Source organism: Caretta caretta, chromosome 2 (assembly GCF_965140235.1).
Source record: "Caretta caretta isolate rCarCar2 chromosome 2, rCarCar1.hap1, whole genome shotgun sequence".
Classification (NCBI taxonomy): domain Eukaryota; kingdom Metazoa; phylum Chordata; order Testudines; family Cheloniidae; genus Caretta; species Caretta caretta.
In genome coordinates, this window is record NC_134207.1 from 193,296,873 (window position 1) to 193,324,656 (window position 27,784).

Genomic DNA, 27,784 nt, shown 5'->3' on the forward strand with positions numbered 1-27,784 from the left:
GAGCCTTGTTTATACACCTCAGGGGTATTACTTACCACTGCAGGGACAAGCATTAGCGAGAAAAAACTATCTGAAAGGTTTTAAAAAATCTCTGCTAAAATATGTGTTCCCATTACTTTTTTTTTTTTTTGGCAGAGCTTAACTATTAATCTTAATAACCTCAAAGTATGGCTGGCAGAAGGGGTCAATCACAACTAGATGTAACAAATCCAGTCATGACTGGAGTATGTTACATTAAAACGATTAACATTCATATTTAAAGCTAATCTAGCAGGAAATAAAATAAGTGTTTAAAGAGCAGAAATGGAAATTCTGGGATCGGGTTTTTTGGGTGTGACTGTTACTTTAGAACTTACTAATAAACACATCCGGGTTTGAGTTAGTGGCGTTATGGGGTGAAATCCTGGCCCGAATGAAATCAACGGGAAAATTCTCTTGACTTCAGTGGGACCAGGACGTCACCCTTTTTACTTAAAAACCGTATCGTCAAATCCTCACCTGGTGTAAATCAGCATAGAAGTCAGTGGAGCTACACTGATTTACACCATTTTTCCATTCTGTGCCCCCCTCATTCCAGTACCACCACTTCCCATCTCCCGGCCACGAGCATATCCTTGTGTGATGTCAGGCCTCGATAGTGAGGGTTATTTGGTCCCCTACCCCCCGCCAGGAAAAAGCTGTCCAGCATGGATTCCTTCTTTGCTCTTTGATTCAAAATCCTCCACAACTCCAGAGTAGCAATTTATCTCTGTGCCAGGAGGCTTTGGAAAGTAACTCTCTTATAGGATAACACAAATGCCCCTTTGTGGACTGATTGCCAGGGCACTATGTGAACAGTTACTGCCTCTCCTCCCGCGTAGAGATATGGCAGATCTCAGATTCAACCACAGCAGTGATGGGGAGACTACAGTGGGCCATGGGCATAGCAGACAGAAACCAGGCAGTGACTCAAAAATACCAGGAAGAGGAAGATTTGGGACAAGTTTATTCTCTTTTCCATTTCCTTTCCCCACCACTCGGAATACTTCAAGGGCCTGATCCAGCTCCCACTGGGAAAATTGGGCCCCATAGCAAAAATCTCATTGGATTAAATGCGAAGGTTGGGCCCTCAATGAAAAGGATGATGTTTGAGGGAGACTTTTACCCAAGGTGTTAAGCAGACCAAATGACAAAAACAACCCACAGAGTTTTTTAATAGCTCCAAAGAGATCACCACTAATGGAAAAGTACTATCAAGCTAACTAGGGATGAAGCTAGCAGGATATTATAGAAATGAAACAAAGTTCTTCAGAAATGACTCAAAAACCCTATAAGATTTAATAGAGAATGAAATCCTTTGGATCCTGAACCATTCTGTAGAATTTGGGATCATGGATAGAATTCAGTAGTGAATTCTATAGGATGATCCAAAAACTCCATGCCGGGGTTATCATTCTGTATTACGTTCTGTGGGGCTTTCCCCTAAGGGAGTGCCTTTCTAATATACAGTTGTTTCACACTGGCTCCCAAAGGCCAGCTGCACTGATCAAAATCCTTTATAAACACCTCACAGAGACTACTCCTATTTTTCATACTGTAGCTCACTAACATGATTCAAACCGCTCTCTATGAACCTCTCTCCACAGGCAAAAAGTTTGCTGCCAAGAAAAATCTCCAGAAGAGAGAGTGCAGTGTATTGTGAACACTGCTGTTCACTCGTGGAGCACTGCTGCTAGAAAGCAGGATTAGAACACCTCTGTTTCAGTTATCTCCCAGTTTGGCAATGTCTGCAGCATTCATCTCTTAGGTAGTGATTTTTAGCTTTGAGTTGGCTGGTCATTTCACATACCATCTCTCTCTTGATTTGGCTCAATAATACTGCCTTTGTCTACACTTTCCTGCCTCAACTGGCAACATTGATCTTCTGGTAAACATGGCAGGAATCCATCAAAATACAATAGGTTAAATCAATCCAAATCCTAGTCCCTTTTGATGTCAACAGCAAAACTCCCATTAACTTCAGTGGAGATAGAATTAGGCCCAAATGACCCAGTTCCATGTGATTAAAGTCTCCTAGGGATGTTGTGAGAACCACGGTTGATAGAGATGTATGAACCTTACATAGCAAAACCCCACTTTATGCAAAACTCAGATGGTGTCACAGGAAGGAAACTGGCCACGTTTTGTCCAAAATTTTATATATGGATCCGATTCTCATTTACTCTGAGGCCCCTTTGCACACCCCTGCAATGTAAAGGGGATGGAAAATGCATGCATATATAATGTGTGCCCTCATTAAGGCTCCTTTACATTTGCCAGGACAATGTGAAGGAGCTTCAGTGTAAATAAGAATCAGCCACACAAGGAATTGCCCATACAAACCAACCTAGAGAAAATATTGCATTTCTCTGGTAAAATAAAATCAAATCTAGAATAACCATCCCTGACCTAAGCACCCCCCATCCCTCAACCCATCATCCTTCAAGAAATGTAGGAGAAAATAGGTAAGGGTTTCAGAATGTCCTCAAAGTCAACAAATGCCAGGTCTATCAGACCAAGGCAGGGAGTGAGTTCCAGAGCCAAGTGACAGCCATTATCAGTGTGTCTCCGACATGCTCTTTTGTTCTTTCTTCCAAGCTGTTCCCAGTCCAAATCCAGAGAAAGTTCTCCTCTTCTGTAATGCAGATAGCAAACTACAATCGGCTGAGGGCTAGGTAGGTGGAGAGCTGTGATCACTGCTCCTGACTGGCTAAGAATTGCACACACCGTCATTGCTGTTACCCCATCTCCCTCGCCCTCCCCACCACAACCCACTCATTTTCATCATTGTACTGATGGGTCTTGTCTTCTAAACAGCAAGCTCTTTGGGGCAAGGATGGTCATTTACCGTATATGTTTGTACAACACCTATTACGACCGGGGCCCTGAGCTGGTTGGCCTCTAGGCAGTCAAGCCGTCCAAAGTTAGAAAATGCTAGAATGAAGGTTGCCTGTGCAACATTAACCCAGCCCCCTTCAGCATATGTGTTATGAGACAGCCTTTAAGCACATGATCACAGACTAGTTTTTCCACAGAACAAAGGCCCACAGTTAGCTACTTGCTGCTAACAAAGGAATGTAAAAGGCCACGACTCAATTCCAGCATCTGGAGGGGAGTGTGTTGTAGTGCTTATAGACCCGTCTGTCCTTGTACCCGCAGCCTTCCCTTGTCTCCCTCTGCTTCTCTCCATCCCACCCTCCCACATCCTCGTCCTACCCACCTCCCCCTCTCCCCTTCCCCACACCATGGTTCCTGCCCCCACCTATCTTCATTCCACTCAGTGCAAGAATCAGAGTGAAATTCTATGGTATGTTATGCAGGAAGTCACACTATACGATGGCCATAATGGTCCTTTTGGCTATCCTGTCAAACTATATACACTGCTCCTAGAGAGTGACTTGCTACCATTTTGGAAGGCTGGAAACTTATTTAAACTTTTTTGGAGTGTTTGGCAAGGCATGAATTTTTCCAGATGGTGCTTTGTTCTTTTGGTATGAAACCTGCAATATGTTGCAACATGGTAACTCTTCCAGGCTGGATGAAGCCTTGCAAACCCCAAATATAATATAATGGAGCTTAACTAAACTCAACGTGCCTTCACCATCGTTGGTTAGAATCCACTCAACTTGTAAAGAGCAACTCAGAGGGGTGAGAAGTGAGAAACTAAGAGAGCCAAAAGTGATGACAAAGTTCTCTGACACCCATGCGGGCCAAAACCAGCCAGTTATGCACAGCTCTGAGTCTGATCCCCTTTGCCAGCATCCAACCGCTAGTAGTAGTATAGTATAAAAAACTTCCCCAACTGTGGTTTAACCATCCATACACCTGCTATTTCTTTCTCCCTTGGGCTTCAGGGGACCCAGGTTTTTCTAAACTGTTTCAGTTCTTGTAAAAAATATGAACTAGAAAGTTTCCTTAGAAGAAATATTTGTTTGCACAGTATCATTTTATTAACTTTTGGCAATGTAACCAAGTGTTTTTGGAAGCTCAAATAACAATTTATTATGTCATTCCAGCAATTTCCTATCAACTGTGTACAAGTCAAATTCAAGACCTTCCCTTTTTTCTCCTACACCTGCCAGAAAAAGGCTTAGATTTCCATTACAAGCAGGAACCCCTCAAGCACTTTACAAAATCAGGCCTCATATTTTGTGACTTAAGTGGTCCAGATAGGTCATATTCTCTCCCTGCACATTAAAGCGCTCTGCAGTATAAGGCAGCCTCTAATATATGGGCTGTTGTATTGTAACTACTCGTGCCATTGAAATCCCTTACAAACACCTCCTTTCCAACAGGACATTTACAATAAATAGTCTCACTCCTAAATCGTAGACCTTCGAGTTGGGAGACCTGCGTTCTATTCCCGGCACTGCTCTAGACAGTCTCTGTGGCGTTGGCTAAGTCACTGAAATTCTCTGCTTCCGTTTCCTCATCTGTACAAGGGGTATAAAGCTACTTACCTCCTTCATAGGGTGGTTGAGAGGCTCAAATCATTAATGCTTAGAAAGCATTTGAGATCATTAGATGGATGGTATGTGTCTGTTTCTATTACAGAAATGTACACGATGTAATAAACTGTATAGGTAAAGCCTAGATGGAATATGGTCTTCCCTGGGCTCTACCTATACTGTAAATAAAGACACAGACTGTCCAGGGGAGCAGATGTCAAACGAGAGTAGGTGTGTCAACCCTACACTGCGCATCACAACTGTTCTGCAACATCATCATCGTCAGCCAGGGACAATTAGCCAAACCAGCTCCTGGAGAGATACTTAAGTCAGATGTCAGACTCAGGCTGTACCTTATAACTTCTGTTATTCTAATATACATTTATTCCTTGGTTTCCTAAAAACAGTCTCCCAGCAACATGCTAAAAGATACGGCTTCCCAAATTCCAGTGGGTGGAGCACAGGCAAAACGTTCCTATCCAGATGGGCACACATAACAGTTACCACAAGTACCGAGTAAAGGAGGTTTTTTAATGAAAACCCAATGTGGGCTGGGGTCAGCCTTCAGCAAAGGAGGAGAGGGGATAGAAAGGTAGGTATTCTATAGTAGGATGGGTCTGAGTATGCTAATAAAATGATATAATAGAACAGTTCTCAAACTGTGGGTCATGACCCTTCTTTAATGGGGTTGCCAGGGCCTGCATTAGACACTCTGGGCTCCAGGGCTGAAGTTGAAGCCTGAGCTCTGCCACCCAAGGCTTAAGCCCTGAAGCCTGAGGGCTTCAGCCCCCCTGCCCAGGCCGTCTTGGTTCGGGCTATGGCTTCAGCCCCACATGGAGTTGTGTAGTAATTTTTGTTGTCAGAAGGGGGTCATGCTGCAATGACGTTTGAGAACCGCTGTAATAGAACCATGAGACTGATGATATTAATGCATGTCTCAAGCCTCTGAGCATGCCCAGTATGAGTTGGCTGTTTCTAGACACCTGAGCAGACTCAGACTCAGTTGAATACTTTACTTGTGCAGTTAATAAAAGGGCTGTTCCCTCCTGAGGCAGGACATAGGAATCTGATGTAATATATTTCATGGGAGTTTTTCAGATGACACCTGCAAAATCTAGGTCTTGTCTGATCTGCATGAACATTAAGGATCCCAGGCCTTTTGTCATAAGAGTATTTCCATGATGCTCATTATCCAAACTGACCCTCTGTCTCACTGGCATACATGCTGTTGGCTGCCATCTTCCCCCCCCAGAGTGGTGGGAGGGAAGTCACAAGATGTTATTGCCCATTCTCATGGGCAATTTCCCAGTTTGCAAAGCTGCATTTGTGGACATAAGTACCCATCCAAACTGGAATGCAGTTACCTTTGAAAATGTGGCCAGTGTCTCCTCCTGTGCATGACAACTGGAGGATTTTTTTCGTAGTCTCCTGGTAAGTATGCCGAGTCAAACGTCTGGCTAGTGCACAAGCACACTGAGTCTCTCTGTAAATCAGCTGAGATTTTCTTTATGTTCTGCACAGTCTATTAATTCTGCTATCATGGAAAATGATGTAAAAGGTGGGAGAAATCAGCGTGCTGCACTTTCAGGCACCTAGATGTAGGATGTGCATGGAATAAGTGTGACATTTTCCTGAGTTCAAATGCGTTTGGTTTCAGAAAATACTTTAGCTCTTGGGTTTCCTGGAAGGAGAAATATTGCCTGGAGTGCCTCATTAAACATCAGCTGATGGGCCTGTGTTAAGAAATACTAGCAGGGCATCAAATTAATTAATATGGGATCTAAGAGGGCTAGGAATATAATGGTCACGCGAATCAAACTGTGCATTCCTTATATCACCTTATTCCTCTGTGCTTTGATTTGAGTTTGGGGTTCAGACAAAACACAATCCAGCTAAAATTTTTGGTAGGTGTTAAGTTGAAATGGTGGAAATCACCTAGTATCACATGGTTTCCACTGAAAATCAGAAATCCCTCCTTGGCACCTGAAACTCAGGTCAGGTTCACTTGAAATTTGGCCCAGCCTGACCAAATGGTTCGCGAACCTTAGCAAACCTGACCTGAGTTACAGGTTCATAACCCCAAACCAGGCTATATAGATTCACAGGTCTCTGGTTTGAACCAGATTCCTTGGCAACCTCATGCAAAATCAGTCAGTTTCTCTACCAACTCTGGAAATTCTGCCTGCCTCAGCAGCACTGGTCCCGTTTCAGGAAAGTGTGATGTGTTTGCAGGAGCTGATTTATGTGGCTGTGCTCTGGCCAGGCCTCTTTCGGAGAAAGCAGTGAGTCAGTCTCCTGTATGCAGCCCTGGCACTTTTGCACACCTCTGCGGTGATTATTATATAACCGAGACAGCAGACTGGCTGCCTTGTACAAAGCAGCATAAAAACCAATAGCTTATTGTGACAAAACTAACAGCGTGGGGCATGAAAAATTAGAAAGGGATTATGGCTTCTGGGTTTCACTGGATAGTGATAACTTTAATCTTGAAGGAGAATCAAATCCTATTTCTTCCTCCAAGGATATGGAGTGTCATGCGTGCAGCACAAGTGAGGTGGTTCCACTCTTTAGGAGTGGAGTAGAGACAAAGACAGGGGCCCATGTTCATGTAGAAAGTCTATGCACACGTAGGTGTCATGCAGCCCAATACCTTCTGCCTGGGTTTAGTAAATGGAGCAGGTCAGAGGGGAGTGATGGTAAGACCAGCCCGTCTGCCATTAGGGGCATCCACCAGCCATTACCTCTATGGGGCAAGTATACAGCAGGAGGGCAATGGACTAAAGTAGCGACCCCATAACAGCCCATGAAAGGACTCCTTTTCCCCTGTGCCAAATCATATGCTTAGGGGAGGATTTGACCCTAAGGATTTGGATGACAATTTCAGACATGCCAGTTGCTGCCAGAGGTGGCTCCTTCCTAGCGGTGGTGGTTCTAACATTGGGTCACTCACCTACCAAAAATCGGGGGAATAAACCCAAAGTCAAATAGCTTCATCCCTATGTCAGGCTAAATTCAAAGATGTTAAATTAAAATCTCGACATTGGATTAAGGATCCACAAGAGGACAGTTGTTTCTGTGCCCCGGACTGTATAACGCACACTCCAGTAAAGGCTCCAGAGCAGGAGCAGGACTTCAGGGAGGGCATCAGCATTTCATTGAATGGGCTGTCAGGAGTGAGGAGGAGCACGTTCAAAAGTGCCCATGAATTACTAAACACAGATGCAGCAAAAGCAAGTTACAGTGTCCCACCTGGAGTATCCACCTTGGTCTGCAAACTGCACGCAGGACAAATCCCGCACTATGCAGGTGTTAAGAATGCACCAACGGGCCAAGCAAGTATAAAACAATTCCCCACGCTCCCTTCTCCCTTCTTCTCATTTCTATCAAGAGTTGTTTAGATTATTATTAGGGAAGGGTGAAATGGTTCATATAAAACAGGAACCAATCTAAACCTTCATCCAGCATTTGAATTTGCCTGAGAAAATCCCTTTCTGAGGTTCAAAAAAATCAATTAACTTATTTTTTTTTGTTTTGCCTTAGTTTTTATATGCATCTCCTCTTTGTTTCAGATAGAAACAGAATCTATTCAGTCCATGCAAACATCGCCTACTGAAATACTGCAAGCAGGAAGTGTCTGAAATCTTGCAGGAAAGCCTGTTATTGGGAGCTTTGCAGTCCACTTTCCAGACTAAAATGGTTTAGCTAGAGTACAGAAAAGCAACTAAATTTCTGAATGGGTTTCTGAACACCCACCAATCTTTTATATAAACAGCTCTTTCAGTAACGAATAATCTGGATTTTTCTCTAAATTTTATCAAGCTTTTTTCTTCCAGGCACGAAAAGTTCCCTGTTAAACTACAACTTAAGATCTCCATCCTGAAATTCCTGAAGCCTCTAAATACTTCAGATGTCACCCACAGGTTCATGACCGACTGGACCGTTACTGCTGTGGATTTCAGCCAGACCCTGAAGAACCCTGCATGGAGGAAATGCTTCATGAAAAGTGTAGGAATCCTGCAGAGCTGGTCCTGGTCCACATCCTGGTATGATATTGCCAGACATTGTGTTTGCCTCCATCCCTTCAGTTTCTAATGTCTACATTTTCTATAGCAGGCCAGACTGGTTCTCTGTTATTGACTCTTGTTATGTTTTTACCCCCACCGCAAAGAGCAAAATATGTCTAGGTAACTTTTATTTCAGGGTAAGAGAAAATAAAGAACAAGTAAAATGTCTGCAGGTTAGATTCTTATATGTATAACTAAGTCAATGGGACAATTGGTGGAGTAATTTGTTGCTCAGTGTAAGTAAAAGTATAGTAAGTATAAGTGTATCTGAATCTGGTCCTGAGAGTCGGTGAGGGTGAGCGAGCAGCAAGCACAGTGTGTGATCCTCTTTGTAACATTCTGTGTCTGTAATGAAAAGCAGTGTGACAGCATGAGGCAGGGAGACCTCTCTCCATTTAAAGTTACAGCCTTAAAAAACAGAATGACATGATCTCCCTCTGGCTGCATAGCCCCGTACGCTCCTCTGAAGTAAAAGTTCAGCATGACATAACAGTCAGACAGTGGCTGTATTCCTTCAACAATACACACATTTTATTCTGCCAGAATATTAAACAAATGAAATTCAATCTACATGTCTTCTCACCATGAAATTAAATAGCGTGCTGATAATAAATATTGTCCCTGGATAATAATAAATAAAATAGGCAGTTAAGAATGAAGTGTGATATTGAGGTTGCTCAGTAACGTTAGATAATGACAATCTGACTTTCATCTTAGAAATCTACAGACCAATTTAATCCTTGGGGACAAGATGAGTTTAACTTTAGGGACCTGGCCATGGCGACTCTCTGCCTTTTATTTGGCGCAGATAGTACATATGTTCAGCAACTTAAGACTTTTGGGTTAAATTGTGGTTTTGCTATCAGCTCCAAGGTAAAGGGCAATGCATTGTCGCACTGGCCTGGGTGCAGACAAGAAGCTAGTCTCTAAGAGTTAATACGTGATCCCTGGTTCCACCGTTGCTATGGACTGTCGTTGCTGCCAACCCTAAATGTTCCAAAATCACTCTTTGCATACAAATTACCCTTCCTCCCAAAATGTCAGCTCAAAGAACCCCCCCCCAAATTTGAACTTCTTGCTTTTTTCCTACCAGATCCGGGGAAGTGAGCCTTCTCGCTTGGTGTTCATTGACAATGCAGGCAGACCTCACCATCCGGAAGCAAAACTCGACTTCAGGCTACTGGAAGGCATAGATGGGTGAGAAGGGCAACAGAAGCAATTCTAGCTAACAGTACCGGAGGGTCACAGCCCAGGCCACTGGAACATTCCCTTCCTTTCGGAATATATAAGGCAGAACAGTTAAGGTTCTTCAATAAAAACAGATGTGTCTCTAGAGAAAATAAATTGGACTGGATGGGGCTTGCCTGTGTTTGTGAAGTTTTCTTCTAGACAGTGATTCTTAGGGCTCACCACCAGTAGAAAGACTGAGTCCTTTACATTCGCATATACCTCGTTGATATCTACACCCCCGCCACAACCATGTTTGTTCCACATATACCATGACTGAAAGCTTGTGCAATCCCACATTCGTATATCTTAGTTTCTTGGATTGCCTTTTTGCTCAAGCCTCAATATGGGGGGGCTGAGACAGGTCGCCGTCAAGATAGTGGAAAGACTCCCATTGATTTCAGTGGGGTTTGGATAAGGTCCTACCTGCACAGATATCAGAAACACAAATATAGGGCCTCAGTCTGAGCTAACATGCACCAGTGTAAATCAGGAGTGGCTCTACTGAAATTAATGGAGATACAGTGGTATAAAATTAGAGTGAGATCAGAATCAGGCCCTATGTGTGCATATTTCACACTGAGGTGAATATTTATATCTCACACTGGGGGAGGCTGATGACTATCTCAGAAACTATAAAGCATATTATTTTCCCTGTAACTGGCAGCTGCCCAAAATAGCAAACAAACAGGTATTTCAGTATTTCATGTGTCATTGCATATCCAGCTTTCACATGTTATCAGTCTTTTGATTTGAGACCATTTGGATTCATTTCTGATTGCACTGTTGTGGAAGCAGCTCGCCTATTACAAGCAGAGTTTTATATAGTTTACATCCATTGTCATTTGTTAGCAGAAATGGGAACCACTCAATCCCCTGGACCAGAATAATCCTGGACTTTGAGTAATTTGAAATCTGGACATAGCTCCAATTCTTGCCACTTGAGTCCCTTTCTATGTGCTAAGGAATAACTTGTCCCAAGACACTTGGGCAACTTGTGTCCCCTAAAGCATATGCCTGGAACCTATTGGGTTAGCAGGGTAATAGCCCTTTAATATCAGGGTATATTTCTCACACTGAATTGCTCTCGTGCATCCTCGCAAGAGCTGGACATAGACCTAAACTGAGGATCTAACCCCTCCCTCCCCCCCGAACACTGAAGGGTTGAAAATCCAGATTCAAATGTTCTTGGTGAGGGCCAGCTCTCTCACTCTGTGCTTATTAAACTGTTATAGCTTTCAACATCTCTGCAGCCAAGAAAAATAGTTAGCACCAAAACAATCTCTGCTTTGCATAAAATATGAACAGAACAGAACTCTGACTACTTCCAGGGACAGAGACAGAAATGGAGCAAACACTATTCTCCTGCCCTAACCCCTTAGCTATATGATTTTATCTTTCCAACTCCTTTTCTTTCCCTCTTCTGATTTTCTTCATCAGGTTTCCTGAGACAGCTGTGACCGTGCTCAAATCGGGATGTTTACAGAACATGCTTCTGAAGTCACTGTACATGGATCAGGAATTCTGGGAAAGCCAGGGTGGATACCAAGGACTTAGACACTTGCTTCAAGTCATTAACAGAAGAGGACAGATCCTACTGCAGTACATTCAGGAACACAATCTGACAATCTTTAAGGATTCATCACTTTAAAACATGCCCCTACAAGAGCAACACACGCCTGATATAAAGTGCAAGGTTGCAACCATGGGTACACCTCGGTACTCTAAAGCTTTTATGATCAGAAGCTGCTCTTGAGTGCTTGGTTCTTCAGAATCAAATTCAGCAGCACATCCTGAAGAAGTAGAATAGATCCCAGGAAGAGACAGATGGGGGAAAGAAAATTTCTGACACATTACAGAAAGGCTGGGAAAATGAATTTACCAAGTATTTTATTGAGCACTGACTCCAGCTTGGATTTTCAAAGGAGTTGAATCGCATTGAGATTTTGGGCACCTAACTCCCTGAGGTTCCTTCAAAAATCTTATCTTGAATGTTATGGCAAAATACTAAGGACAACATGAGAAATATTAACTCAACAGTTTGAGAGACTGACCAAAGCTTATAGAAGCCAGTGGGAGTCTTTTAATTGACTTCAACAGGCTTTTGATTAAGCCTTAACTGCTTCAGAAGTAGTCTATATATGACCAGTTTGGTTTGACATAAGCAAAAAGGGTGGCACCTCCAAAGCGAATTATATATATAATGAAATAGCATGTGAGCGAAGATAGGTCTTCCTCAGTCTAATGAATGATGTGCCTATGGATACTGGATGTAGATCAATTAATGCCAGCTGAGAATCTGGCCCATAATGCATTTCAGCAAGCATCTGGCAGCAATTGCTATAATTAAGATTGAAAACACTTTCTAGCCTAACTTGCTGTTTTCATACACTCAATGCTTCCTGAAACATTCACCTTTTGAGCTGCAATTTTCCATGCTAGGTCCAGAGTGAATTTTTATTTTATTTGGATAAGTTTGAACTAAATCACTTCTGTCATGTTTTGAGCTATGGGAGAATTAAGCAAAAATGCCTCCTACTAAAGATCTTTTAAATACCCTTTTTTGGACATGGCAGCAGCAAAACAGCTGTCCGAAACTTGAAACCTTCCTTGGTTTGTAGAAAAATATTTTTTAAAATGATAAGCACCTGCAAAATGACTTCTGAGCATGCTATCTGCTAAGAATTTTGGCACAGCCTACTTGAGTCCTGTCTTATTTTTGTCATCACTGTACATCTGCCTGGCTGCTCAGACAGTGAGTGTGATTGTGCCTCTCTGACTAGTGCTGAGACAATAGAGATGTCAGAAATTGTAAATGTCTCACTGAAAAATGCACAGCAAAATCCTCCAAAAATACTTACTTAAACATCCCGGCCAGGAAAAAATTGCAAGTGCAAAATAAAAAAAAAATAATTGGGGAATCTGGTATTTTAGGGTCTCTTTGAAGTTTTCATTCTACAGTAGTCCTGACATTCTAATTGCATAGTTAGTATTTGCTATATAATCTAAGGCCAAGCTTTTCAGAAGTGACTAGTGAGTTCAGGTGCCCAGCTTGAGACACTTTATAGGTGCTTGATTTTCAGAAAGTGTTAAGCACCCATTCTCTGAAAATCAGGTCCCTTCAAGGTGTCCCAAGTCAGACACTCAATAACTGAGGCCCCTGAAATCACCAGTCAGTTTTGAAGGATTGGCCTGTATTGTTTTCTATTACAAAAATCCACCACGGTGTAAACAAATATGCTGCTACCCTACGAACCTGTTTTACAGAAAATGATCTCCAGGCAAATAACAGGAGCAGAAGAGGTTGGAACTCACCCCTCTCCCACCATATTCCCCTCAGTGAGGTGTGAGCTTCAAAAACTAAAGGGGATCATTTAAAAAGCAACCATCCGATTGCACAAGCAATTTCCTTTTCTCTCATTTCTTTTGAAGAGAAAGATTAAACGATACAAGTGATGTTAGTGCCATGTTCATCAAGTCAAAACAACTGCTATTACCATAAAAAAATTGTAACCACCAAGATACTACATTGGCCTCCAGAGTGACCACATCATTTTATTGTGTGAAATCCTGTCCCGCTGAAGTCAATGGGCATTTTACCACTGACTTCATTGAGGGCAGGATTACTCCATTGCTTTAATCTTTCTCCCACTCCTTCCCCATCCTCACCATTTGTTGTCACCTCCTGTGTTGTCCTGGCACTGAGCTGCACAGGTGGACCGCTGTGCCCATGTGGAGTCCAAAAGAAGTCCATGACATCACAGAGATGCCTCATAATTGTAAGCGCTACGCTCAGCAGTAAGTAGAAAGAACAGGAGGACTTGTGGCACCTTAGAGACTAACCAATTTATTTGAGCATAAGCTCAAATATGCATCGGTACGCATCCGATGAAGTGAGCTGTAGCTCACGAAAGCTTATGCTCAAATAAATTGGTTAGTCTCTAAGGTGCCACAAGTACTCCTGTTCTTTTTGCGAATACAGACTAACATGGCTGTTACTCTGAAACCAGCAGTAAGTGTTTGCCGACCGGGCCCGACATAAGACTGTAAACTCTTATGAGCACAGAGTAAGTCATTGCTCGTTCTGTGAAATGCTATGCACAGCTAAAGAGCTACATGAATAAATAAATAATAACAAGAACAATAATACTGCATAATTAAATCCACAAAATGTACTGCAAAAGTTGAAGTCCTAACAGCAACAGTCATTTGGCCATCTACCATATGTGTGATATGTTCCATTCTTGTTTTTTCTGGCTGATGTATTTATGTTAATTTCAAACAATACCACAAAACACATATGTTGGACAATGGGGCTGAGTTAATGTTGCTTTTAGAACCAAAAACTTTGTGTTTCCTGACTTCTTGTGGTTTTTGTCTGTTCAAATTTAACACAGCAGAACATGCAGTTTTTTGCATTTTCTCATGTATATGTGTGTGTTGGGTGGTTAAACTTGGAAGATGTCACTTCTGTATGTGTAATAAATGAAAAAAAATCCTAAAACAACACTAAGATCTGCTACTGATTAATACATATCTGTGTGTTCTGAGTGGACAGTAGATGGGGAGGGCTCTCAGTTATTATAGAGAATTCTTTCCCAGGTGTCTGGCTGGTGGGTCTCACCCACAAACTCAGGATCTAACTGATCACCATATTTGGGGTTAGGAAGGAATATTCCCGCAAGTGACATTGGCAGAGACACTGGAGAGTTTTCGCCTTCCTCTGCAGCCTGAGGCACGAGGGTCACATGCTGGTTTAAGCTAGAGTAAATGTGGATTCTCTGTAACGTGACATCTTTACATCAAGATTTGAGGGCTTCAGTAGCTCAACCAAAGATTATGGGCCTACTATAGTAGTGGGTGGGTGAGGTTCTGTGGCCTGTGATGTGCAGGTCAGCCTAAATCAATGGTCCCCAAACTTTTGAAAGTCATGCCCAACCTTCCCCCTGTCTGCCCCCCCCCCCCGCCCGCCACGCTCCTCAGAGCCAGGGCAAGGAGTGGGGCTGTGGCTTGGGGTTGGGGGAATGCAGACAGGGATAAGAGGGGCAAGGCTGGGGCTGCAGCTGGGAGTGGGTCTGGGGCCAAGTGCAGAGCTGTGGCCGGGGCTGAGGCTGGGGGTGGAAGCAGAGTTGCGGTGGGGGCCAGCAGCTGGGCCCCCAGCTGGGTGCAAGGTACACTGAGGCTGGGATCAGGGAGGTGCAGGTCAGGGAGCCAGGGCCACAACTGGGGGCAGGGCTGGAGCAGAGCAGGGGACAAGATGTGGCTAGGTGGCGCACCCTCCCTGCCCCTGTGGGAGCTTGCCTGACCGGCCACCCCCCCAAAGGGTTCTTCCATGCCCCCTTAGTGGTGTGTGCCCCACAGATTGGGCACTTCTGGACTAGATGATCATGATGGTCCCTTAAAATTTATGAGAATGTTTAAATTGTATATGCAGATAAATATACGTTAAGTTTTTCAAAGCAGTCCATGAGATTTGGCCATTAAAATTAGTGGAAGATGTGTGGCTAAATCCTCTGAACTTCTCTGAACATTTCAGTCTATGCTGTATATGTTAGAGCAGTGTCTTCACGCTGCTTCCATTCAGGATGTGTCAGGTTTCCCATTAACCCAGTTTTAGGGTTTGATAACTTGATCAGAAAAATTCACTCTAGCTTGACACAGGGCCGGCTCTACCTTTTTTGCTGCCCCAAGCAGCGAAGCAAAGAAAAAGGGGAAAAAAAGCAGCCGCCGAATAAGAAGAGGAAAGGATGATATCCGAGTGCCGCCCCAAGAACGGCCGGAGCGCTGCCCCTTCAGATTTGCCGCCCCAGGCACCTGCTTCCTTAGCTGGTGCCTAGAGCCGGCCCTGGCTTGACAAAGTGTCGTCTGAGGGGTGCGTCTTTCTTTAACCCAATTTCACTGGGCATTTATAGCTTCCATGTATGCAAAAAGACAATACAAGCTGACGCTTCGGGGCGCTTGTCTATGCTTACATAACTCAAACACAGCTTTGGTCTGGCAAGAAGCCAGTGACATCCTCCCTGTGGATATGTCTGAGACAGGCAAGTAAAGAGGAGGAGCTATAGGGCTAGACTGGGTTGGGCCCGATGTGGGTGTGCAAGAAGGATGGGCAGGAAAGAGGTTTCAAGGAGGCTTTATATCACCTCTGCTACTGTGCTGCTGAGCAGGAATTCAGAGCAGCAGCCGTGTTAGTCTGTAGCCATAAAAAGAAAAGGAGGACTTGTGGCACCTTATCTGATGAAGTGAGCTGTAGCTCAGGAAAGCTAATGCTCTGATAAATTTGTTAGTCTCTAAGGTGCCACAAGTCCTCCTGTTCTTTTTGAGCAGGAATTGTCACCATTTGGATAGTTGCGTTTTGGGACTGGAAACATTGGGGCAACTCTAGAACTGACAATGATGGTGAAAACCATATAGCTAGGGCCCTACCAAATTCACGGCCATGAAAAATGCATCACGGGCTGTGAAATATGGTCTCCCTCCATGAAATCTGGTCTTTTGTGTACTTTTACCCCCATACTGTACAGATTTCACAGGGGAGACCAGCGTTTCTCAAATTGGGGGTCCTGACCCAAAGGGAGTTGTAGGGATATCGCAAGGCTATTTGAGGGGGGTAGCAGTATTGCCACCCTTACTTCTGCACTGCCTTCAGAGCTGGGTGGCCAGAGAGCGGTGGCTGTTAGCCGGGCACCTAGCTCGGCAGGCAGCGCCTCGCCCGCAGCAGTGTAGAAGTAAGGGTGGCAACACCATCCCATGCAGCTGTTACTTCTGCACTGCTGCCTTCAGAGCGGGGCGGTCGGAGAGTGGTGGAGAGGGTCCAACTCTGCAAGCAACAGCGCAGAAGTGAGGGTGGCAATTCCAGACCGTGCCACCCTTCCTTCCGCGCTGCTGCTGGCGGTGGCTCTGCCTTCAGAGACGGGGTCCCAGCCAGCAGCTGTCGCTCTCCATTGCCCAGCTCTGAAGGCAGGGCCGCTGTCAGCAGCAGTGCAGAAGGAAGGGTAGCAATACCGCAACCCCAACCAAGTCCTTTCTGGGTCAGGATGCTACAATTAAAACACCATGAACAGCACCATGAAATCATGACATTTACGATTTAAAAGAGCCTATGACTGTGAAATTGACCAAAATGGACCATGAATTTGGTAGGGCCCTATGTATAGGTCTAGGTGGCCTCTCCCCTTCACCAGTTGGCTGCACCTTGTCAAAGGGGAGTTGAGCCAGCTGCCACGTGAGCTCCTTAGAGTGTCTGGAGGCACAATGTTTCTGGAGCTATTGCTGGCGTAGTGCACCTTTGCATTCCTCCTACTATAGACTGTGGTTTAAAAAGCCACATAAGAATGTAAGAACGGCCGTACTGGGTCAGACCAAAGGTCTATCTCGCCCAGTATCCTCTCTTCCGATGGTAGCCAATGCCTGGTGTCCCAGAGGGAATGAACAGAACAGGTAATCACCAAGTGATCCATGCCCTGTCACCCATTCCCAGCTTCCAGCAAACAGAGGCTAGGGAACACAGCTAGGATCACAGGGATGAAAGGGATCACAGCTGCAGTTCTGATCATCATCCAGCAGTCTGGAGGTTTATCCAAATGTGTTTGATACAGAAATTGGTGGGAAATCTGAGGCTAGAAATACCATTGGCCGCAGCCTTTGCAATATCACGTAGGAAGAAACCTTGAAAATAGTGGGATTTAAATCAAAGACTAAATGAGAACCCAACTCAGGTTCATCAGGTGTTGCCAGGTAATGTTCATATTACCCAGGATACTATACTTTTGGATCATATGGTTTAACAAAGCTCTTTGATGCACACGCCACATGATTATCGGTGTAGCTCCTGTTGTATCGCAGCATCTTTTTGTCTGTCTTCTTGGGAGTTAAAGAGCAATGACACACACCACAGACTTTAAAAACTCCCATAACAAGTGCATCTGCCTTTCTTCAGCCACAATTGATTATCATGGAAAATGATTTCAGGACAACTTAGGATGGAGAGCAGCCCTCAAGAGCAGCAAGAAAGATCCTACTTTCCTACAAATGTTCCTAGTAATAAAGAATCAGAGGAGAGAAACAGAGACAGAATTGTTGTTAAAGTGATGGTTTTCCAAAGTTATCCATTGCACATCAGCTAAGGGCCCAATCCACCCCCTGTACTGCCCAATCGACTGTACTGCATTGCCTTTAATAGGGCACAGGATCAGACTGTATCATAGGTTTAGTCATTTTAAAACAACACAAATGCCAAAGATAGATAGATAGATTTTCCATGTACAGATGGAAATCTAGCACCCCAGAGTACTTGGTTAATCAGAAAAGTTTGGTTAGCTCAAATGAGCTAAACAAAAATGAATAAGTTAACTATAATTGCCTTTAGAGTCTGATTTTTTTTCATTCAAGCAGAATCTAACCATCTAAACCGTGAAATCTGTAAAGGCATGTCACTGTAGAAGTCTTAAGTCTAGAATTTTATCTCAGATGTTTTAGGGCCATATCTTGTCGTAACCTACACATAGGCAGACCCCATTGACTCTCCACCTGTCCAAATGCAGGAAATAAAATTTGAGAGCTTTCATAAAATGCACTTTGGTATGCTTCTCTGTGTGTAAGCCAGTGGTTTCCCCCCTTTTAATGAAACAGGCATGACTTATAGAAATGGATTCATAGCTACGTACCTATAAGTAAGAACAGATCTCCTCATTGGAACCAACGTAGAGAGCTGCTTAAAAACAAATGGTGTGAGATTGCCCTTGGTAAATTATATCCCACGGGCAGCAGCAACCAAGAGAACAGTTATGGAACTTAGAAGCCAAACATTACTAATGACTTGTGAACCTCAAGAGGTTCAATGGTGCAGTTTGGATAGGAATAAATGTGTTTATCACTCCCCGAGTGTAGTCTTTTCTCTGTTGATATGTGCCGGTGTGTCAATAGCGGATCAGTATGAGCCCCTAAAGCCAGGGCCGGCTCTCGGCTCCAGCAGAGCAAGCACGTGCTTGGGGTGGCACGTTTCCAGGGGCGGCTTTCCGGCCATCCCTTTTTTTCCCCCTAGCCCCACTCAGTCAACCAATGAGCCCCTGTGTGGGGCGCGGCGGCAGGCTCAGCACGGGGGTCCCAGCCCGGGGGCGGTCCCTGCCCTGGCCTCCCACTGCCAGGGGAGCAGGGCGATGCAGCTCCTCCACCCCTGCCCGCCCCTGCCACAAGCAGTCACAAGCAGCGGAGGATCTGCGAGCCGAGCGGAGCAGAGCCCAGGATCGGGGCAGGACTCGCAGCCAGTAAGGGACCCGCTGCCCTGGGCGGCTCGGTGCTGGGCGGGTGCCCCTGATCTGCCTCCCTCCCCGTGGCTGACCCACCCCCAGCCGCTCTGTCAGTTACTGTCCCCTCTGTGGGAGTGGGGCCGGGTCTGAGATCGGGCTGGGGGCCCACGGGCAGGATGTACATCCCCAAGTACCTAAATCCAAACACTGCTCTAGCATTACGCATTCTTTTAACATTACCAGGATCAGTGGCTTCTGGTGAGCGCAGTTTCTCAAAACTGAAATTACTAAAAAATTATTTGAGGTCCACCATGTCTCAAAATCGTTTGTCAGGACTCGCATTAATTTCAGTTGAAAGGACCATTGCAAAACATTTAGATTTCACTGAATTATTAAAAGACTACACAAGTATAAAAACCAGAAATATTCAGTTCATATAAATTTTTTTAATTTATTAGAAACTGGGCGTACCGGAAGACACTAACATTTTTCATTACCGTGTATAGTTGAACCCAAATTGTTTGTAATTGTGATTTTGTTAAAATTAAATGAATACTGTAGCAGGGTGGTCACCCCGCTCCTGCCCGGAAGGGTTAAAAGCAGCCCTGGGGGAGGGCTGTGGCTGGGGAAGGCTGAATGGAGAAGCAGTCTCAGCTGTGGCCACTCCCCAATCAGGGCCCAGCTGGCCCTTATAAGAGGGCAGAGGGCCAGGAGCAGACAGCCCCTCTCTCTGCCCTGGTCTACACTAGGACTTTAGGTCGAATTTAGCAGCGTTAAATCGATGTAAACCTGCACCCGTCCACAAGATGAAGCCCTTTATTTTAACTTAAAGGGCTCTTAAAATCGATTTCCGTACTCCACCCCTGACAAGTGGATTAGCGCTTAAATCCTTGCCAGGTCGAATTTGGGGTACTGTGGACACAATTTGACGGTATTGGCCTCCGGGAGCTATCCCAGAGTGCTCCATTGTGACTGCTCTGGACAGCACTCTCAACTCAGATGCACTGGCCAGGTAGACAGGAAAAGAACTGTGAACTTTTGAATCTCATTTCCTGTTTGGCCAGCGTGGCAAGCTGCAGGTGACCATGCAGAGCTCATCAGCACAGGTGACCATGATGGAGTCCCAGAATCACAAAAGAGCTCCAGCATGGACTGAACGGGAGGTACGGGATCTGATCGCTGTATGGGGAGAGGAATCCGTGCTATCAGAACTCCATTCCAGTTTTTGAAATGCCAAAACCTTTGTCAAAATCTCCCAGGGCATGAAGGACAGAGGCCATAACAGGGACCCGAAGCAGTGCCGCGTGAAACTTAAGGAGCTGAGGCAAGCCTACCAGAAAAACAGAGGGGCGAACGGCCGCTCCGGGTCAGAGCCCCAAACATGCCGCTTCTATGATGAGCTGCATGCTATTTTAGGGCACTATTTTAGGGCACCACTACCCCAGCCATGTTGTTTGACTCCTTCAATGGAGATGGAGGCAACATGGAAGCACGTTTTGGGGACGAAGATGATGATGATGATGATGATGAGGTTGTAGATAGCTCACAGCAAGCAAGTGGAGAAACCGGTTTTCCCGACAGCCAGGAACTGTTTCTCACCCTGGACCTGGAGCCAGTACCCCCCGAACCCACTCAAGGCTGCCTCCTGGACCCGGCAGGCGGAGAAGGGACCTCCGGTGAGCGAACCTTTTAAAATACTATACATGGTTTAAAAGCAACCATGTGAAAGGATTAATTTGCCCTGGCATTCACGGCTCTCCTGGATGTACTCCCAAAGCCTTTGCAAAAGGTTTCTGGGGAGGGCAGCCTTATTGCGTCCTTCATGGTAGGACACTTTACCACTCCAGGCCAGTAACACGTACTCGGGAATCATTGTACAACAAAGCATTGCAGTGTATGTTTGCTGGCGTTCAAACAACACCCGTTCTTTATCTCTCTGTGTTATCCTCAGGAGAGTGAGACATCATTCATGGTCACCTGGTTGAAATAGGGTGCTTTTCTTCAGGGGACACTCAGAGGAGCCTGTTCCTGTTGGGCTGTTTGCCTGCGGCTGAACAGAAATGTTCCCCGCTGTTAGCCACGGGGAGGGGTGAGAGGGGAGGGGGTAGCCACGCGGTCGGGGGGGGGGGCAAAATGCGACCTTGTAACGAAAGCACATGTGCTATGTATGTAATGTTAACAGCAAGGTTTACCCTGAAAGACTGTAGCCACTATTTTATAAAATGTGTCTTTTTAAATACCGCTGTCCCTTTTTTTTTTCTCCACCAGCTGCATGTGTTTCAATGATCACAGGATCTTCTCCTTCCCAGAGGCTAGTGAAGATTAGAAAGAAAAAAAACTCACTCGTGATGAAATGTTCTCTGAGCTCATGCTGTCCTCCCACACTGACAGAGCACAGACGAATGCGTGGAGGCAAATAATGTCAGAGTGCAGGAAAGCACAAAATGACCGGGAGGAGAGGTGGTGGGCTGAAGAGAGTAAGTGGCGGGCTGAAGAGAGTAAGTGGCGAGCTGAAGACAGGGCTGAAGCTCAAATGTGGCGGCAGCATGATGAGAGGAGGCAGGATTCAATGCTGAGGCTGCTGCAGGACCAAACCAGTATGCTCCAGTGTATGGTTGAGCTGCAGCAAAGGCAGCTGGAGCACAGACTGCCACTGCAGCCCCTCTGTAACCAACCGCCCTCCTCCCCAAGTTCCATAGCCTCCACACCCAGACGCCCAAGAATGCAGTGTGGGGGCCACCGGCCAAACAGCCACTCCACCACAGAGGATTGCCCAAAAAAAAGAAGGCTGGCATTCAATAAATTTTAAAGTTGTAAACTTTTAAAGTGCTGTGTGGCATTTTCCTTCCCTCCTCCACCACCCCTCCTGGGCTACCTTGGTAGTCATCCCCCTGTTTGTGTGATGAATGAATAAAGAATGCATAAATGTGAAGCAACAATGACTTTATTGCCTCTGCAAGCGGTGATCGAAGGGAGGAAGGGAGGGTGGTTAGCTTACAGGGAAGTAGAGTGAACCAAGGGGCAGGGGGTTTCATCAAGGAGAAACAAAGAGAACTTTCACACCGTAGCCTGGCCAGTCATGAAACTGGTTTTCAAAGCTTCTCTGATGCGTACTGCGCCCTTCTGTGCTCTTCTAACCGCCCTGGTGTCTGGCTTCGCGTAACCAGCAGCCAGGCGATTTGCCTCAACCTCCCACCCCACCATAAATGTCTCCCCCTTACTCTCACAGATACTGTGGAGCACACAGCAAGCAGTAATAACAGTGGGAATATTGGTTTCGCTGAGGTCTAAGCGAGTCAGTAAACTGCACCAGCGCGCCTTTAAACGTCCAAATGCACATTCTACCACCATTCTGCACTTGCTCAGCCTGTAGTTGAACAGCTCCTGACTACTGTCCAGGCTGCCTGTGTACGGCTTCATGAGCCATGGCATTAAGGGGTAGGCTGGGTCCCCAAGGATAACTATAGGCACTTCAACATCCCCAACAGTTATTTTCTGGTCTGGGAATAAAGTCCCTTCCTGCAGCTTTTGAAACAGACCAGAGTTCCTGAAGATGCGAGCATCATGCACCTTTCCCGGCCATCCCACGTTGATGTTGGTGAAATATCCCTTGTGATCCACCAGAGCTTGCAGCACTATTGAAAAGTACCCCTTGTGGTTTATGTACTCGCCGGCTTGGTGCTCCGGTGCCAAGATAGGGATATGGGTTCCGTCTATGACCCCACCACAGTTAGGGAATCCCATTGCAGCAAAGCCATCCACTATGACCTGCACATTTCCCAGGGTCACTACCCTTGATATCAGCAGATCTTTGATTGCGTGGGCTACTTGCATCACAGCAGCCCCCACAATAGATTTGCCCACTCCAAATTGATTCCCAACTGACCGGTAGCTGTCTGGCGTTGCAAGCTTCCACAGGGCTATCGCCACTCACTTCTCAACTGTGAGGGCTGCTCTCATCTTGGTATTCATGCGCTTCAGGGCAGGGGAAAGCAAGTCACAAAGTTCCATGAAAGTGCCCTTCTGCATGCGAAAGTTTTGCAGCCACTGGGAATCGTCCCAGACCTGCAACACTATGCGGTCCCACCAGTCTGTGCTTGTTTCCCGAGCCCAGAACCTGCCCCATTAGCACCATGATGCATGCATTGGCAGGGCCCATGCTTTCAGAGAAATCTGTGTCCATGTTCTGATCACTCACATGACCGCGCTGACGTCGCCTCCTCGCCCGGTATCGCTCTGCCAGGTTCTGGTGCTGCATATACTGCTGGATAATGCGTGTGGTGTTTAACGTGCTCCTAATTGCCAAAGTGAGCTGAGCGGCCTCCATGCTTGCCTTGGTATGGTGTCCGCACAGAAAAAAGGCGCGGAACGATTGTCTGCCGTTGCTCTGACGGAGGGAGGGGCGACTGACGACACGGCTTACAGGGTTGGCTTCAGGGAGCTAAAATCAACAAAGGGGGTGGCTTTACATCAAGGAGTATTTCAGGCAGGACTTCACGGAGGGTTCCAGTAAGAAATGGTGCACCTAAGTTATTCTTCTTATTGGAACAAGGAGGTTAGTCTGGCCTCTGATTGATACGTGGCTAGATTTACCTCTCTGCACCTTCCCTGTGAGTGACTGCAGTGTGACCTAGAGGAATGAGTCCCCTAGATGGGGGGGGGGGGGAGCAAATGAGTACAAAACAAATCTGGTCTATTTCTTGTTTTGATACACTCCATCTATCTTTTACATCTTTGGCTGGCAGCGGACGGTGCAGAAGGACTGCAAGCCATCCACATCTCATGGCTGCCCGGCAGAAGATGATGCAGTAGGACTGCTAGTAATCCGTATCGCCTGCCTGTTCACCATAAGATGGTTCAATAGGACTGACTGCAGGACTAAAGAGAATGACTTGATTAAGTCACTCCAAATTTAGTCCCTGTGCCCATGTCTGTCCAGGCGCTCCGAGCCGACGCAGCCAGGAGCACCTCGGACATGACGACGACGGCTACCAGTCCTATTGCACCGTCTGCTGCCACAAGGCAATGGGTTGCTGCTACTGTGTAGCAATGCAATACCATGTCTGCCAGCACCCAGAAGACACACGGTGATGGTTAGCTGAGCGGGCTCCATGCTTGCCGTGGTATGGCATCTGCACAGGTAACTCAGGAAAAAAGGCGCAAAATGATTGTCTGCCCTTGCTTTCATGGAGGGAGGGAGGGAACGGGGGCCTGATGATATGTACCCAGAACCACGCGCGGCAATGTTTTAGCCCCATCAGGCATTGGGATCTCAATCCAGAATTCCAATGGGCAGCGGAGACTGCGGGAACTGTGGGATAGCTACCCACAGTGCAACACTCCGGAAGTCGACTCCAGCCTCGGTACTGTGGAAGCACTCCGCCGAGTTAATGCACTTAATGCACTTAGAGCATTTTCTGTGGGGACACACACACTCGAATATATAAAACCAATTTCTAAAAAACCGACTTCTATAAATTTGACCTAATTTCGTAGTGTAGACATACCCTCTGTCTCTAGAGGGAGAAGTGCCTGGCTGCTGGGAAGCTGAACAGAGTACCTGAGGGGAGGAGGGCTGGGGAATAGGGTAAGGGAGCTCCCGCCTAGAAAAGCCCCAGGCTGCGGCCTTGTCAAAGGCCAGAAAGGTGCAAGGGTGCAGCCCAGGGTAGGCAGAGGCAGCTGGTCCAAACCCCCCTTGCCTGTGATGATTGGCTTATACAGACTGCAGTCCCAGTAAAAGGGGGCTAGATGGTGACTGGCAGTAGCCACTGAGGAGAGGTGGGGATAGTGGGTGGAGGCCCCCCTGGGTGGGGAGACCCAGAGAGCAGGTGTACTGCTAGGGGGCAGTGTCCAAGGACAAGGGGCACTGGGTCTGGGAGGGACACGGGGGGCCAGTGGCAGCGAGGCATCAACCTGCAGAGGGCACTCTGGGTCAAAAGAGCTAATTCCCAGGATGACCAACAGGAGGCGCTGCAGGGGTGAGTCTTGCCCCATTACAATACACTAGTAGGAAATTGTTTTATTTCACTAACCGCAAATTCTCCGTTTTCATTTTTTTAAATTTTAAACAGTCAAATCCCCCCCCAACCAAAAAAAAAAAAATTGCAAAGTGCAAACGTGTAAAAGCCAAAATAAAAAAAGGGACGGGGGCAATTTTTTTTTTTTTTTGCTTGGGGAGGCAAAAAACCTAGAGCCGGCCCTGCCTAAAGCATTCCCATGCCCTGAGTAGGAAAGCATAGCTACCTACCGTGGGAACTGCAAAATCTAGCAGATGAATCCACATTTATCACTAAATCACCAGATATCAAAATAATCTGTTTTTTAGAAGGTAATTTGATTGATTTATATTCTTTGATACTTGTTTAAATATTTACGCTGAACAAGCAAAACCCACACCAATATGAGATTATTGTGGCAGTAGCCTTTCAGATTTTTGAAGGTAAATTAGTTTGACATTTTATTTACAGCCAATGAAGAAAGAGAGAAACTCTCCCTGTGATGGATTTTCCTCATTAGTTTGGAGAATGCCTCAAGTAGAGCTTCTGACATTGTTTCTTTCAAACGGTTAGACAAACAGTTTATCAAAAGGGTATAAAATTGTCAGGAGATGAAGCAGATTAATGATCAGTAACAGGAAGATCCCTGAATTTATGGTATAAGTAGCAGAATTGTTGGAGCTTAAGAAACAGTTTATTAGATAACTTGTGCGCACACACACACGTATGCAGAATATGAAGACTTCAACATGCAGAATGGATTTACAGTTTGTGTAACAATAAACAGTTCTTTTAAAAGATGATTATTATCAATTTAACTGCAGATGGTGCTGAACTGGAATATCTTTGTATTGATCTTCTGAGGGAGCACCCAACAAATACTGCACCTAATACATGAAGCAGGCTTCCACCAACCTAATGTGGTCTGTTTCAGAGTAGCAGCCGTGTTAGTCTGTATTCACAAAAAGAAAAGGAGTACTTGTGGCACCTTAGAGACTAACCAATTTATTTGAGCATAAGCTTTCGTGAGCTACAGCTCACTTCATCGGATGCATACTGTGGAAAGTGTAGAAGATCTTTTTATACACACAAAGCATGAAAAAATACCTCCCCCCACCCCACTCTCCTGCTGGTAATAGCTTATCTAAAGTGATCACTCTTCTTACAATGTGTATGATAATCAAGTTGGGCCATTTCCAGCACAAATCCAGGTTTTCTCCCCCCCTCCTCCCCCCACACAAACCCACTCTCCTGTTGGTAATAGCTTATCTAAAGTGACCACTCTCCTTACAATGTGTATGATAATCGAGGTGGGCCATTTCCAGCACAAATCCAGGGTTTAACAAGAACGTCTGAGGAGGGGGGTGGGGGCGTAGGAAAAAACAAGGGGAAATAGGATACCTTTTAACATCCTTTGACCACAAGGACCAAGGTTTTCAAAAGAGACTAAGTGATTCCGGTGCCTCAATTATTGGGTGCCCAATCTGAGACACCTTAAAGGAGCCTGGTTTTCAGAGGTTGGGTGCTCAGCACTCTTGGAAAAATCAGATCTCTTTAAGGTATCTCAAATTGGGCACCCAGAATCTCTAATTAAATTTCAAGATTTTAGCCAAGGTGTTTTGGTGTTATAATGGAAACCAGTTGCAGACTTCTCCGTTTGGATCACCTCTATATTTGCATATCGGCTGTCATCTAGAGAACATTTTCTCCAAACTGAGCCCTGCTGGGGAAGGTATGCGCTTGCCAAGAGTTCTTTTCTCCCACCCGCCCTTTGGGTCATCTTATTTTTTAACTCTCTCATGAAAGTCTGTTAGCTTACGGGTTCTTGTCCTTTTTCTTTCTGAGCCCCTGCCTCCACCCCCATGCTATAAAAGCTCCATGTCCCACCTGTGCCACAACAACTGTCGCTCTGCATATAAAAGCCAGGGCCGGGGTTAGGGGATAGCAAGCAGGGCAATTGCCCCAGGCTCCATGCCACAGGGGGCTCCACAAAGCTAAGTTACTCAGGCTTCAGCTTCAGCCCCGTGTGTCAGGGATCAGGGCCCTGGGCTTCAGCTTTCTTCCCTGGGCCCCAGTAAGTCTAGGCCAGCCCTGCTTGGTGGATGCCCTGAAACCTGCTCCCAGCCCCAACCCCCCCCCCCAGGGGGCCCCCGGATCTCTGGTTGAGAACTGCTGTGATGACTTATTATTTCTTACCAGTTCAGAAACACTTAGATTGAAAATTCAATCCCCCGCCCCCAGCACAGAACTGGCAATGGCGTAACTACATGATGTTTTTATACTTAGGTTAAGGAAGTTTGAGAAACACTGGTTTAAAAGCTGCTATAAATCTTAGTCTCCACTTGTCTCTACCAGGTGGCATCAGTTTAACAGGGTGACTATTTTCTAGGCTTGCCAAGAACATCTTAAAACTTGTATCATTGCCCTGGCAAATTTCAAGCCCTTAGCACATCATTAACTCTCCAGCAGATTAATCCACAGAGCCGAACTTTACACAAAAAGAACGAGGAGTATTTGTGGCACCTTAGAGACACAAGGACTCCTCGTTCTTTTTGTTGATCCAGACTAAGACGGCTACCACTGGAACTTTACACAGGCAAGCACTCTTCCCCCGCAGTGTCATTCGCTTCCTGGTTAAAATGTAGATTTACACGAGTCACCCAAGCAAACAAACCGTTCAGGGCTAAAGTGTCACAGAGAAGGGGGATGGATGCTTTTAGCAATACAATACTACAGTAGCTAGGGCTGTGCTTAAATCAGAACTTGGACCCCATATTCTCCCA

General features: G+C 45.6%; 1 protein-coding gene across 3 annotated transcripts in view; it reads left to right on the forward strand.

The window, feature by feature from the left end:
- The window catches only part of GASK1A (golgi associated kinase 1A), a 54,370-nt gene extending 40,106 nt beyond the window's left edge, over positions 1-14,264 (forward strand). For all 3 annotated transcript variants that reach the window (XM_075125713.1, XM_048838699.2, XM_048838698.2), the window contains 3 exons: positions 8,387-8,509; positions 9,624-9,727; positions 11,198-14,264. In XM_075125713.1, coding sequence (XP_074981814.1) covers positions 8,387-8,509; positions 9,624-9,727; positions 11,198-11,408 — 438 coding nt within the window. In that variant the 3' untranslated portion in view covers positions 11,409-14,264. The remainder of the gene's footprint in view (positions 1-8,386; positions 8,510-9,623; positions 9,728-11,197) is intronic.
- Positions 14,265-27,784: the final 13,520 nt, after the last annotated feature.